The sequence below is a fragment of the Hippocampus bargibanti genome, linkage group LG04 (assembly GCF_051943395.1).
Source record: "Hippocampus bargibanti isolate YZ-2025 linkage group LG04, ASM5194339v1, whole genome shotgun sequence".
Taxonomy (NCBI): domain Eukaryota; kingdom Metazoa; phylum Chordata; class Actinopteri; order Syngnathiformes; family Syngnathidae; genus Hippocampus; species Hippocampus bargibanti.
In genome coordinates, this window is record NC_142737.1 from 19995759 (window position 1) to 20010000 (window position 14242).

Sequence of the window (14242 nt, forward strand, 5' to 3'; positions counted from 1 at the left end):
GAAAAAATGTTCAATTACACATTTGTCATCAGTATTAAGGTTGAGGTTTTGAATTAATTATTTTAAACCACAATGACAGTTATGGTAACTAATGGAGTAGTGGTTCCTATGTACAGTAGTTATGATGTGAACATTGTCTGTCTCTATGTACTCTGCCATTCCTTTGCGAGCAAGCCAGGGTGTATCCTGTATTTCAACCAAGAGTCATTTTTTCTTCGTACATACTATAACACACTCCATTACTCTTTGTCAAATTTGCCCACTGTGCATGGAGTGCATAAATAAACATTTATTGTCATTATGTCAGTTATAATAACTCCACTTTTTATGTCCATAGTCTGAACATTAGCAGTGTTGGTTCACTTGTCTCACATGTGCTGTATCTGGTTCCAGTGTCCACATTGAAGCAAAAATAGTAAAAATGCACAGAAACAACAACAAAAATGTCCCTGTCTGACCTTGTATATGGTGACAACGTAACAACCTGTTATTTGTTTTCAAATATTAAGTTCTGTAGCATGTAGCTGTTGAGAAACAATTGTTCTTCACTATGCTATTGCCTTATTCGGCCAAAATTATTCATCTTTTATACTTGAAGCTGAAGAAATGTTTATCTTGTTTGTCATCTTAATCTTCTTCTTTTCCTTTCGGCTTTTCCCTTGACGGGGTCGCCACAGCAAATCAGTGTCCTCCATCTTTAGAGGTTTGATCCGCATGTTTGTTTTGGCCAAGCTTTTACGTCGGATGCCCTTCCTGGCACAACCCTCTGTATTTTTCCGGGCTTGGGACCGGCACAAGAATATGCTGGTCATATTATTTGTTTCAAATCTGGTACTCTGAAGGAGGAAATTGATTCAATGTTATCAGGAGAAAGACATTGTTTATTCATCAAACCAGTCAACTTTGGTCAATTAGCAACTTCAACATTTTCAGAATGCACATATGACAATGACAACAAAGAGTGTATGGTCTGTACGAAATAAATAGCACATTGCTCATTTACAGCTTGACTGAGAAAAAGGGTTAATCTTCATATTAAAATGGCACACAAATACATTGTGAAACTTGTGAACAAACGAATTGCTCTGAAAAAAAACCTACTTTTTAAATAAAGCTTTTCATTTTTAATATGTACCTTCAAAAGCCTGTTATAGTTAAATAAATATAATGCTTTCCATTTTTAACATGCACATCCAATTTGCCGCGGAAAAGTATTTACATTTCACTGATCTGACGAGTTCACCATTTTCTCTACCTTTAAAAAAATCTTTTAAATGCTTCTTTCTCACCACAAACTCTCAAACATACACGAATGTACAGTCACTCTTGCAGACATGCTGCACCTATTTACTATTAACACAATATCTAGTACCTACTGATAGTGATCAAAATGCTAGCGGTAAACATGGTAAACCATGTAGTGTTAAGAAAAAAAAAGATCCAAACACCACATCATAACCGGGATGACTTGGAAAAGTTTTTGTTCACAATTGATCATGCATTGTTTGGATTCACGATGTTACATATTTCGTTTGAGAGTGTGTCAGCGGCTTGAATATCTACTTCTGAACAAGGAAAATAGTAATACAGTATCTCCTACTCGGGGTAAGCCAACCTAATGAATGGTTTCAAAGAATTAACAAGTCTTTTTGTCCCATGGGTCTTCACTGTCCTCCAAGTGGTTTAGCAATCTTGGACGAAGCGCCCATCACGAGCACCTTCTTGTGTCAGAACCGTGCTTGTGTACAAACGCCCGAGCGCCAGGCTTCAGTGAGAGATTCGCAGTTTGTGGTGTACTGTTTTTTGTTGCTTTCTTTGTCGTTTCATGATGCAAAATAGGAGTTTTGCATGGAGTACAGACGGTCGATTGGGTTCCCCACACGGGCCTGCATGGAGTTGACTTCTGATGATGCCATGAAGCAGTCACTTAGGCTGGTTAAAGACGTGTCACTGTCGATGTCGTGGAATGCGGAATCGTTACCTGTGTGAATTAAAGTACAAAAAGCTGTCACCTCGATGAAGCAGAGCGGGAAAAAAAACAACTGCATAAATCAATTTAATCTTGCCACCTATGGCAGCGCTGGGAAATTATGATTACTAATCGTCACTTGGAGGAATTATGTTTTTGTGTCATCACAATTGTGAAACCTCAGAAATCATCAACGCTCACTTTTTGCAGCCCTCGCCGGGACAATTGTGCTCTGTGAGGCCGCATGTAAACAAGGGGCATCCTCCTAAAAGATCTGGCTAATAGCAACTGTTTACGCCTTTCATAAAACCTCAACATGTTATTTCTCTAAAGGGAATAGTTAACTTTATTACACTCTGGATCTTAATGATAGTGCACAAAATGGGGACAGTGTTTTGAGACATATCTTTTAATGCCTTGCCAATATTGTTCTTTTCCCCAAACCGAAAGAGAGTGATGAGACCAGGGATTTAGGTTACCATCAAGAAGAACTAAATGGAGGCAAATTAAAAGGAAGTTATGAACTTGTGGAAATGGTCCCTATGGGGTTTGTTGAGGACATCACTCTGAAAAGTGTTATTCCAGTAACATCCTGTGGATTAAAACTTGATTGACTGATTTTTTTCCCCCCTCCTCTCATTTGCAGTTTAATGTCTTTGCAAAATCTGTCTGTAGTTGCACTCGTTTCCCGATGTGCCGGCAGACACGACCCTCAGTCTTTGTCGGAATTGCTCTCCGTCTCCTCAAATCGCTCCACGCTGACTGACCACATGTTTTTAACCACCTAGATCAGACATGGGCAAACTACGGCCCGCGGGCCACATAAGGCCCGTTAGGCTTTTTAATCCGGCCCGCCGAACGTGCCCAAAGTATAGTAAAAACAGTGTCTCTCATGACAAAAAGTTAGCAGACAACAGGGCAGGTAAGTAAAAAGTTGCCTGCCCCATTTTTCACAACTTACAAAACAAAGAAACAACAAATCACATTAAAAACATTGTCACAAAATAAAGTTTTTTTAAAATCAAGAATGTACCTACTACAAATGCTACCGTGCTTAATTTACAGTAAATGTGCATGGCCATAAATTTTGCTGCAGTAGTCGATTGTCATTGTGGAGCACAATGCAACGTTTGCATTGCTTCCTACGAACCACTAAGCCCTTTCATAAGTCTCACGTACACTTTACAGTCACGGTTTAATGTAAATTTACGTTTTGTAGCGTCACATATGTTGTTAGCTTCTTTTGAATCTTTCTTCTGGGCTGAGGTTCTGTGCATCTATTTTGGAAAATGACATGCAATTGCACGACTTTATAACGCTTGCGAAAGTCCGGAAGAGAGAAGCAGGCTTCTGATTGGCTGCCGTGCCGAGTATGCAAATTTCAACTGCAGGTAGCCTACGTCTGTGTGCTCGGCGACGGTACACGTGTACTGTCTGCGCATGAAGGCGAGGGCGTCACTGGAGAGTTTGTTGAGCGCGCAGTCAGGACAAACCATCTATGATTTGGCGGAATTTAACACAAGTAGGTATTATTGAGCTTGAATATTTCGTTATGTAATAATGTGTTTTGAATGTTGAAAGTGATTCCATTTTTCAATAAATATTGATTTCTTTAACTTTGCCCCTTCAATGAAAACTTATTAAAAACAGACGCAATCTTGATAAATCACAGTGCATATGTTATTTTAATCTATTTCCATTTCCTCCTCCAAGTATCTGCGAAATAGTATGTAAACGCCATATTCCTTGAGAAGAATTTATTAACTAATCAGGGATATTTTTCACATTTGAAAGACAGTTACTAAATTGGGTTGTAGTATTCTTACTGTGCTATGAGGTTTGTACACACGACATTTGAAGGACAACCGGCACCATTTTTTTTGTTTCCCACTGACATCAGAAAAACGTTTTATAGCATCTAAAATACCCAAATCAGGCAGGCTGATATTTTTAGTTAAATGAAAAACACCAATAAAAATGACTTCAAAATGAATCCGGAAATGGCCAGTTTCAGAAGGTCCCACACCCTTGTTCGTGACGTCACGCCAAGACGTCTTGCCTTGCTCGAGAATCAAAACAATGGCTTCAGATTCGGAGAAGATGTTTTCTTGTTACTCATCCAGTTATGAATATGATTCAAATAGTTCTGAAGAGGAAAGCATAAATGTTTGCAATTGACTCAAGGAGTCCTCCCATATCAATTCGAGCCAGCAATGTAGCACCCAGAAAATGCAGAAGATTGCGCCCAAGCTCCGTTGGAAATGGGCTGATTTGTCAGCTGGGAATTTGTGTCAGCGAATATCAAATAGTTGTCTTGGTGCAACACACAACGATTCACCATGGTGGCGTCGGTTGTCCTTTAATGCTTTAGGTTTAGTATTTCCGGCCCAAACACTCCCTCCAAATGCTCCTGGCCCGGCCCCTCTGTCAAATTTTAGAACCCAATGCGGCCCGCGAGTCAAAAAGTTTGCCCACCCCTGACCTAGATCATCAGTAACGGGATGCTTCAAAAGTCGGGGGCAGCGATCTTGAAACCACATGATCAGCAAAACACAAACACGTCTATATGTACGCTTGCGTTATCGCATGTGGGAGGAGCTGCTGGCACTTAGATCAGGTTGCTGTGGCTTGAAAATATGCTCCACGCTGGGGAGCTATGAGATTGATCAAGGGGTGTGGAGGTTGGGGGTGGGGGAGATAACTAAGCGGGGGTTTGTGAGTGACTGGATGCTCACCATATGGGTTCATGTGGTCCCCGGGCATCTGTGGAGGGGTGAGCCCTTGTTGGAATGGATCTGTGCTGTAGCCATTCTGATCCATAGAGACCAGCTGTTGCTGTGGCGGAGGCAATGGTGTGAAGGAGCTCATCATCCCCTCCATTCGATTTGACATTACTTCTGCAACAAAGTGAGGACACATGAGAGCAAGTTTGCATGATGTCACAGATAAACATGTCGAAAGGAACAGTTAATGCATTGATTCATGGGTTTGACTCCTTGTAGGTTCTGGCGAATTAATATAGTTCCCATATTTTTTTTCCCAGCATGCAGTGCAATCCTGTGTAATTTGCATCGTGTTAAATAAAATCTTTATATATATATATATATATATATATATATATATATATATATGCAAAAAGGATATTTGCGTGTTTGTGAAGAATGCATTTTTTGGTGAGAGATAACGGCAAGGTCCGAATAACTAACTGCCTTGAATGCCTTTGTCAGTATTACCCTGGAAACGCACTCAACTACAGCCAGTTTGTTTTGCAAACACTGTTCGAAGCAAAGTGACTGATGAAGACACATCTCTGCAGGGGCTTCTTCCAATGCAAACTCAATCCCTTTTCGTAATAAAAGAAATGCCGTCTATTTTACAAAGTCTGAAATTTTGATACATAGCAACATTTCAATTGCATGTTGATATTTTGCATGTCTTTGTTCACATGTTTTCTTCTTCTATTATTATTGGCATTTATTCGGGACATCAAATATATATTTAACAATTTAACATATTTTTTCTTGTGCGAATAAAAGTGAATTGAGAAGGGGAAAACATCAGGGAGAAATCATTTTGGATTCAGTGCTTCAATTATATTTTTGGGCTATTTTTAGTGCTTGTCTTTTATATACACATCACGACTTAATGTTCATGCGAAACACAATCTGCATGTAATATCTCAGTTGTAAGGGCATGATTGAAATATTAAATGTGAAAGAAACTGTATTTTCATGTTTTTTCTTCATTTATAGTGTAGTGTGTAGTGCAGTGACTTTGTAATGTCTGCTTTTTTTAATAACACCGATATTAAAATTGCATCATTATCATGGTCCTGTATATCAAAACACTATCAGATTAATACACTTATACACAGTGTTGATTGAATTTTTTAAGTATTATAGGTTTTTATTATTTTCAAAAGCAATGTTTTGGGCGGCGGAAATCCCACTAAACATAATACATTTTCTTGTGTACTCAAAAGACAAAGTAAAATGTGATAAAATACAATAAATATGCAGCACTTGAGGAATGAAATCTCTTAGTGTGTACTCAGTGGCTACCTTGCCCAAGTCTCTGGGAATTCTGTTGTTCTTGTTGTTGCTGTTGTCTTCTGGCCAACTTCTTCATCTAAACAAAAGAGTCCAAGTTGTGAGGAACTCCCAAAAGTAACATGCAATCTTTAATTTAGAAAGGATGCTTCACGCTCTTCACCCTCGCGTGAACTGACTGAAATCTCTATCGCAGTGCATTTCATTGTCAAGTATCAAAGGATTTTACAAGATAGTCATCGGCCCAAGGGAGGGTGTAGACATTTAGTACATCAATGTGCTAGATTTGCAACTTCAAGTGATATTTCTTTTCTTTTTTGCAGCCGTGAAAGGAATGTAGTGATCTCTTTAAAACACATCGTTTTGGTGATTCATCTTCTGGGCTCTTTGTGTACATTCAAGATGGAAACGGGCTGTGGAAGATGTTTCTTCCCACCTTAGCTCTTTGGTTCTGGAACCACACCTGGACCACCCGAACACTGAGTCCCGTCTCTGCAGCCAGCGTCTCCCTCACCTGAAGACAATGATTTCAACATCATGAACAACATCAATGCTCAAGGTGCAGCGTTTGCTTGAAAGAATGAGTAATTTGATCTGTTGCTGCTGATCACTTTAAAGCTATTGAGGCAGAGTGTCATTCGGCGCTTTTACTCCATTGATAACACCATCTTAACTCGTTTGCTGCCATTCGGGTTTATTTTTTTCTTGCCGGAGGGTGCCGCTTAAGCGCTGGTCAGATTTCTGGCAATGTTTTTTTCCTTTCATGAGGGTGCAGCATCTGCCTTTTTTCATGTTAGCACTTTGATACAGCTTCACCTGTTGTTAAAGCGCTATATAATATTGCATTGTATTTTGGACTCCCGACCTCATTTCAAGCTCATATAACTCCAGACCCAGATAATTTAGGATTTTTTTTTTTTCTGATGAAAGAAGAGAGTCTTACGCTGCATTGACTGTTTATGTAGTCCTAAAACTCAATTTTTTGTGTGTCCTGAAATTTTAGTGAAAATGACAAAAACCCTGGCCACAACGTCAACACAACGTCTGGCAGTCCATGAGTTAAGATTGATAACAATGAGACTAAAAATTGACCTATTCGGCCAGACACGGTGAAAATGGAAGAAGCTAATGGACAGTAGCTTCAGCATGATGGAAAACCATTGCCAGATTAAAGCAGCCTGACACATACCTTCCTGCAGGGCTTCGAGGACACCTCAAAGGAGGCCTTGAAAGCTCGTCTCTGCTGAGTGGTCAAAATGGTGCGTGGTCTTTTGGGTCTCCTGGGATCCTTGCTGTCATCTCCTTTCCCTGGGCCTCCTATCCCTCCTTTCTCAGGCTTGATATCCAGTTCCTCATCGTCACTTTTTTCTGCAAAAAGATTTGCATCATCAGTATGTGTTTGAACTAACAACACCCTTTTGTCATTGACAGTCTAGTGATGGATGATATTGTTCTCCGCTCTTTAAAGAGATTAACGCACCACTAATGCAAAATCAAAGGACCAGCATGTGTTTTGAATGTGGTTATCAACTAGTTTCAAAAGAAAACGGTCACATGCATAATGGCACTTGCAGAAGTCCACAGCGTGTGCTTATAATGCACGGTGATGTATCTACATTTGTCTTTGAACTGGACACTGAGCCCTCAGCTTAAACTAATTTGGACAAAATCAATCTCTGATAAGAAGACAATGTGACAGTGTTTGTGAAGGCAATGACCATATATATGGGGAATGCTTCTTCTAAAATGAAGGATAAAAAAGGGATTCAGACCTGAATTTCGTTAAATAGTTTTATTTTCAAGAGAAGGTTATTTGCTCTAGGAAAAAAGAAAATCCCAAAAACATTGTCATGGAGAAATTTGTAATGACAATGCAGCATTTTGCCATAATATGTAATCATTTGAAAACCCATTTTCAGTCAAATGACTGTAAGCTAAATACAAGTCAATATTTTTTCAGGGAAAGCACACATGATGTCTTAGTGTCTGGTTCTGATATGTACCTACATTTGTCCTTTGCAAATATATATTGTGTCTACCACATACTGAGGTTAACCTCTGTTCATGTCAACATTTTCCCCATTCTGAAATTTGGAGGCATGCACAAAAGCCCGTGCGATACTGTGGGACATGAGCGAACAAGGATGAGGCAGAGCAAATATTCCCACAAGTTGACAAAAGTTGACATAGGCACAGATGTATTTGACAAATTCCCCGCTTTTGTGCATGTTTAAATGTGAGCCAGATGGTAGTGAACAGTGAGACTTGGCAACATGCCTTATTGTGTGAGGAGGCTATAGGCGAGGAACACTTGAGCCGATAAGAGTGGAGATGCAGGCGTTCTGCAGAAAGGCCCCCAAATCCCTCTGTCATTCAACCAAGATACAGTGATTTAATTCTTTCCAGCACGACGGCCTGCCCACGCATGGAGAGCGGAGCCATTATAACAGAGGGGCTTGGCTGAGTCCTGGATCCACTTCCTACTGTATCATAAACTTGTGCTCCCCCTCGAATTAGAAAGCTACCAGAACAAGTCATGTTGGAAGCTTTTACAGCAAGTCATGTCTGCTAAATTGCAGCTGTTTAAGCATAAACCATGCTTTTCTTTCTCTCTTTGCTTTACGTTCAGGGACCATATCTTTCAGCACACCTCCACAATCTATCACAATCACAATATGAGAGTTAACGATTTTTTTTTCTTATTTTGACTTTGCTTTAGAGTTACTTAGGATTTTCTTAAATTGTTTGTGGCGGCAAGAAAGAATACATTTGGTGCAAACAGCATTAATGTATACATTCATATTTGTTTCACGTTAGTTTCAAAATTACTTTATGAATCACGTGAGGGAAGTTTTAAATGTCCCAGCAGCAATTTTCACACTGCATGTATTAATAAACTATCCAGAAAAAAGAGCAGCGAGAATGAAGTCAATTAATTAATGATTAAGAATGTGCTATGTACCAAAGGGCGACCAACTTATTGGAAACACCTCTCAGCAGTGCGATTCTATGCTATTTAAAATTACAACCATACTAATTAACCAATTGATAAATGTCCAATCGTAGGACTGGACAATAAATGTCAAAGGTCAATAAAATCTCCCTACTCCTACAAAAATAAATGCTAAATGCTACTGTACACATAATATTGTACAGGATAGTCATAGATATGTCAGTATCCCTAAGGTTGTGGCCCGTGTGTGTTTGTGTCAGTGTGTGCAAGCATGTGTGTGTGTGTGCGTGCGTGTGCGTGTGTGTGTGTGTGCATGTGTGTGTGCATGTGTGTAAGTGTGGGTGCGTGTGTGTGTGTGTTTGTGTGTGCATGCGCGTGTGCGTGTGTGTGTGTGTGTGTGTGTGTGTATGTGTGTGTGTGCGTGTGCGTGTGTGTGTGTATGTGTGTGTGTGTGTGTGTTTTTGTGTGTGCGTGTGCGTGTGTGTGTGTGTGTGTGTGTGTGTGTGTGTGAGTATTGGATGAGAACACAAGTTGGCTTTATTACGGACGACTTAGCTGGCTATCACTGCAATAGCACATCACGTACAAAAGCCAACACCTCGGTGTCATGTGATGATCACACCACGGTGCTGTTCTCACTCTGCTGTGAGAGGGTGCACGGGGCTCACCTGAGTCTGAGTCATCTGGGCTGACCGAGCTGAGTAAATCCTTCTCCCTCTCGTAGTCGACCTTGCACAGCAGCTGACCCTCCTTCAGGACAAACTCGTCACCTTTTCTCAGCTGCCGGTCGCACACGCAGCAGCAGAAGCAGTTCAGGTGATAAACACACTCCAAAGCTCTCATCACAAACTCTGTTGGGGCAATCTTCTCCATGCACCCGCTGCACTTGGTTGCAAACAACCTAAGAATGAAAAAAAAATCCCCCTTTAGAATGCCGGTATATAAAAAAGTAAAATAAAACTTCAAAGTCCATATTGGGTCAATTCTCTATATCTCTCTCCTATTGGTCAGTCACCAAGTGGATCCAAACTGCAGAAAATGTATTGGTCTGTTCAATGATGCAATGACTCAACAAATATGCATTTCATTTGGTTGCCTGAAAAACTGATGAATTCAGAGATATGCAGAAGGGTGATGTCATTGAAAGTATTCCAGTTTGGTGCTGATTCAACTTTGTTTGCATTTGGCCTTTCGTGGGGGTCGGCGCTCAATTGAGTATATTGTTATCTGTTCTGTAATGTGGTTGAAGATGGGCTTGTGCGGTCATTATAGCTGGAAATGTTTTAGCACAAAGCATGGTGCTTTGTGTCATTCTGACTGAGGAAATTCAAAAGGACCAAGACACCCTGACAATTGTTAAAACGGAAAAAAGAGGCCAAGAGGCAAAGACCCCAGGCTTTGATTGACTACGATAAAGATTTTACGACGAAATACAGTAAGACGTTTGCCTCATTGCCCCGAAAATCCATATGCATCAGATAGCACATCAGGGTCCATGATTCATTACTGACTGCTGAGTGTCACATCTTATCTATTGGTCTGACATCATTGCTCTGGGCTGCAACAACCGCGTCGGCCGTCCCATATCTCCACCTTCTTTTGCGGTCGGTCAGCGAGATGTTTGCAATGTTTTATTGGAAACTGTGAGTAATTTAATTTGCGCTCGCTTATTCAGAAGAAGCCACGTGAAATGAAGCAAGGAGGCACAGAGCGAGGTTGATGTTGTCCAGCCGTAAAGCTGGATTTATTAGCGGCCTCTTTGTTTGACCTGGTCAGGAAGACAGCTGGCACCCGCCTATCTATTTGTGGTGAACATGTATATCATTGTGCGACGCAGGGACTATTTAACATCATCGACTGTTTTTGGGCAGGGATGAGCGATGGTGATGAATACAATGTGTAAATATGAGAAGGGGGTTTTGTTATGTTAATTGTGTTCTTGGTGCTGATTGAGTGCTGATAGGGTGTGTGTGGGTGTGTGCGTTTGTCTTGGTTCACACGTGTGCAAGCAGCACGAGGCAGCTGTATGCACGCTGGAAAGGAGTGTGGTTTCTATTGTAAGCAATATGCAGCTCTTTCAAATTGATTGCATTGCTTTTGCTTAATGGAACCAGCTCATCACGCATCAACAAGTGATTAGTTATTTTACAAGTTACACCCCAATTTATAATTCAAATAATCACTCAACTCTCAGTTACAGATAACTTGTTTTTACATTTCTTGCAGCGTCAATCTAAATTTAGCAAGGTTTGAAAAATGTTTCAATTATTGCAATAAATTAAGAATATAGAGTACAGTATATAATTTATATTATACAGTAAAGTCTCGTTATATTGATATTCAAGGGAGTCCGAAAAAATATCGATATAACCGGGACTATCGATATATCCGACCCTGTTTGCATGTAATTTTCTCCGTGCGTGCATAGAAATAGTATCGATATAACCGGGACTATCGATATATCCGATATTGATATAACGAGACTTTACTGTATATAAATTATACAGTATATTAAAACAAAATAGAATATATTTCTAATAAAACTGAATATTCAGTGACTAGTTTCACATTTTTAGAAGGATTAGAGTGTTATATGGTGGGATCAGTGGAGAGAAGTGATGCATCTCTCAGAACAGGTTCCGAGGTGTAATGTTTAGCTAATGATTGATGGCTTAGGCAAAGAAAGACAGCGCAAAGTTGAGGAAATGACTTGTTAGCACGCTTTTGATACGTCCGGGATTCTGCATTCAGCTACGGCCGCTCTCTCAAATCTTCCCATCTAGATGAAAACATTCTCATTCAGCCCCTTTTCCTTTCTTCTCTTCCGTGCACCGAGTCTAATCTTGTAAGCCATTATTTTTCTATTTCCCCTCTCTGTCACTTTGCATTATTTTTGCTGCTGTAATTCCTATTCGTCCCTTCTGGAATCTTCCTGTCCTGCTTTGTCCTCGACTCTAATCCGGACTTTCTGCCTGTTTTCAGCCCCTGGTCCCCATTCTCTGCGGGATTCAGATGGAATAGCCACGCATGACGCCCCTTCTATAGCAACCACACCTCCACAGGAAGGCAACGGCGACTTTTCGGATGGCCAGAGAGGGCCTTTGAGAATCTGGCAGCAGAAGTAAATCCTTCTCTAAGGAACAAGGAGAATTAGCAGGGAGCAGTGGACTAGGGATTTAACCCTACCCCTCTCCTTTGAAAGACACAGTCAGGGCCACTCCTGCGGCTCGCCACAATCAAACAGGAGAGGAGTGGAGAGGTGGCAGTGGGGAGAGGAGAACACAAACTCCCTGAATGACACAAGCAGTGGATTGTGGAGGAGCCTAATCCCACTTTAATACCTTTCCAAGTTCAGCTGCTAAAGAATGCTCTTTAAAACAACACCGCTGTGTGAGCAGTGAAGGTTGACCAGGGGGAGGCACTCCATTCAGCCTCCCCAACATTACCTGATTAGTGGTTTGAGGTCCGGGGCCACTGGGCCAACGTGCCCGCGGGAGGCAGCCGTGAGCACATGAAGAATGATTTCATGTCGACAAGAAGCATAGCTGTGTTAACATTACATTACATTATTTTTTTAATCAATTCCCTGATTGTAGTCAGAATTTGATCTGTTCAATGAATAAGTGAACATTAGTTCTGGCAGGACATTTGATCTGACTCCGCCTAACTCTATATCAGTATATTGTACAAGTAGTAAATCCTAGTCATACTTTTGGGCACCCTGGAGAGGTTAAGCACCTCACAAAATGGATGAATGGACTGCCGGAATAGATGGATGGATAGGTAATGGTTGGATGGATGGACGGATGGATGGTTGGAGGGATGGTTTGATGGTTGGATGGATGCTGATGTTTCTTTATATGTTGATGTAACATACATGATATATTTGGGGAAATTCTGGCCCAACACTACATGGCAACTTTCTTCTAAAACAAAGACAAAGTCGATACGATTGTATAGGCTGAACTACAATGCAACAGTTATGACAAGTTTCATTTTGTTTTCCTGACATTGCATCATATCCAACCTCCACGTGAACTACTGGCTCACCACGTGGACGTGCAGCTGCCTGCTGTGTAACACGACTCAAACTGTCGCAGCTAGGACCACCGACATTAACAATTCCCATGCTGTCTTTCGCTTTCCGTCTCCCACACCTGAGCGCACGGATCAAGGGATGAGCGCCTCCTCTGTGGATCAATAGCTGCATCTCAAGCAGAGAGTGGTCAATATTTACCTAGGCCTCCCCAACGGACTCATAAATGAAAGAAAAAGGGGCTATCTCATCACATAGCTCGCTCCCAGAGGACTCATCACATCCTTCTTTTTAATCCTGTGTCCACATACCTGTAATCCCTTGTCTGTTCTTTCTCAATTTATCTGTGATTGGCTTTATCCACTCTGACAGATTATCTCACTGGTGGTAAAATGCGGTGTTTTTAGCAAATATAAAAAGACACAGCCCAGAGTTACAAGTATTATATAGAAGACAAGGCCAACGGGGAGCGGCACTTATTTTGTCTGATGAACACTTCAGTCTAGCCAAGTGCAGCTGAGAGACTTCAGCATCTTCTTTCCCCTTTTTACAGGCACTCTGGAGAACTATGCACTCTCCCTTTGAACAGATTATAGGCAACTTAAAGTGTGACAACATCTTAAGCTCTCACCACATGCTGCCAATGATTTCCCTTCCACAGACATTACATTTAATGCTTCTGCTGCCGTGATAAGTATCAGGAGGACTGGGGATGATGAAAGAAAGTGAGAAGCATAAAGAAAGAGGGAGGTGGAACGGGGGCGGGGCTGAGTTGATCATGCTGCATTTAGCAACACGTACAATGCACTCAAATTTTGCTGACCGATACTCTGAGAAATACCAAAACAGTTTCGGGAACAATACACCCCAGCCGCTTATGTCAGCGAATCTCATCCAAGCCTGAGGGGATGAGGATTATCCCGGCAGCAGCTGTCAACTATTACTTTTAAGATTGTTTTGGCTAGGCAACCTGTGGTCACGCCAATCATGATCGGGTGTGACTGTCAGAACAAGGTCTCGAGACAGGATGGGTGACACCCTGCCGGTAGTCCCTCACATTTATTTATTTATTTATTTTCATTCTGCTAAAGTTAAATAAATATGAGGACGATTTAAAGATTAAACAAATTTGGACACTCAAAGTTGGTGGACATTTTTTTTATATTACAGTTTACAGTTGTTCTGTGTCTCGCCCTGCAAAACATGCAAACCACATGATGATTTCAGACATTGGG

At 41.0% G+C, this 14242-nt stretch overlaps 1 protein-coding gene across 2 annotated transcripts in view; it reads right to left on the reverse strand.

Moving 5' to 3' along the window:
• Positions 1 to 866: 866 nt before the first annotated feature.
• The window catches only part of lmx1bb (LIM homeobox transcription factor 1, beta b), a 58142-nt gene continuing 44766 nt past the window's right edge, over positions 867 to 14242 (reverse strand). The window contains exons 4-9 of one of the 2 annotated variants that reach the window (XM_088994622.1): positions 9640 to 9872; positions 7208 to 7386; positions 6455 to 6532; positions 6031 to 6097; positions 4705 to 4863; positions 867 to 1981 (exon numbers count right to left, since the gene is read on the reverse strand). In XM_088994622.1, the coding sequence (XP_088850748.1) occupies positions 1824 to 1981; positions 4705 to 4863; positions 6031 to 6097; positions 6455 to 6532; positions 7208 to 7386; positions 9640 to 9872 (874 nt within the window). In that variant the 3' untranslated portion in view covers positions 867 to 1823. Of the gene's footprint in view, positions 1982 to 4704; positions 4867 to 6030; positions 6098 to 6454; positions 6533 to 7207; positions 7387 to 9639; positions 9873 to 14242 lie in introns of both variants that reach the window. The other variant, XM_088994621.1, reaches the window with a different exon arrangement.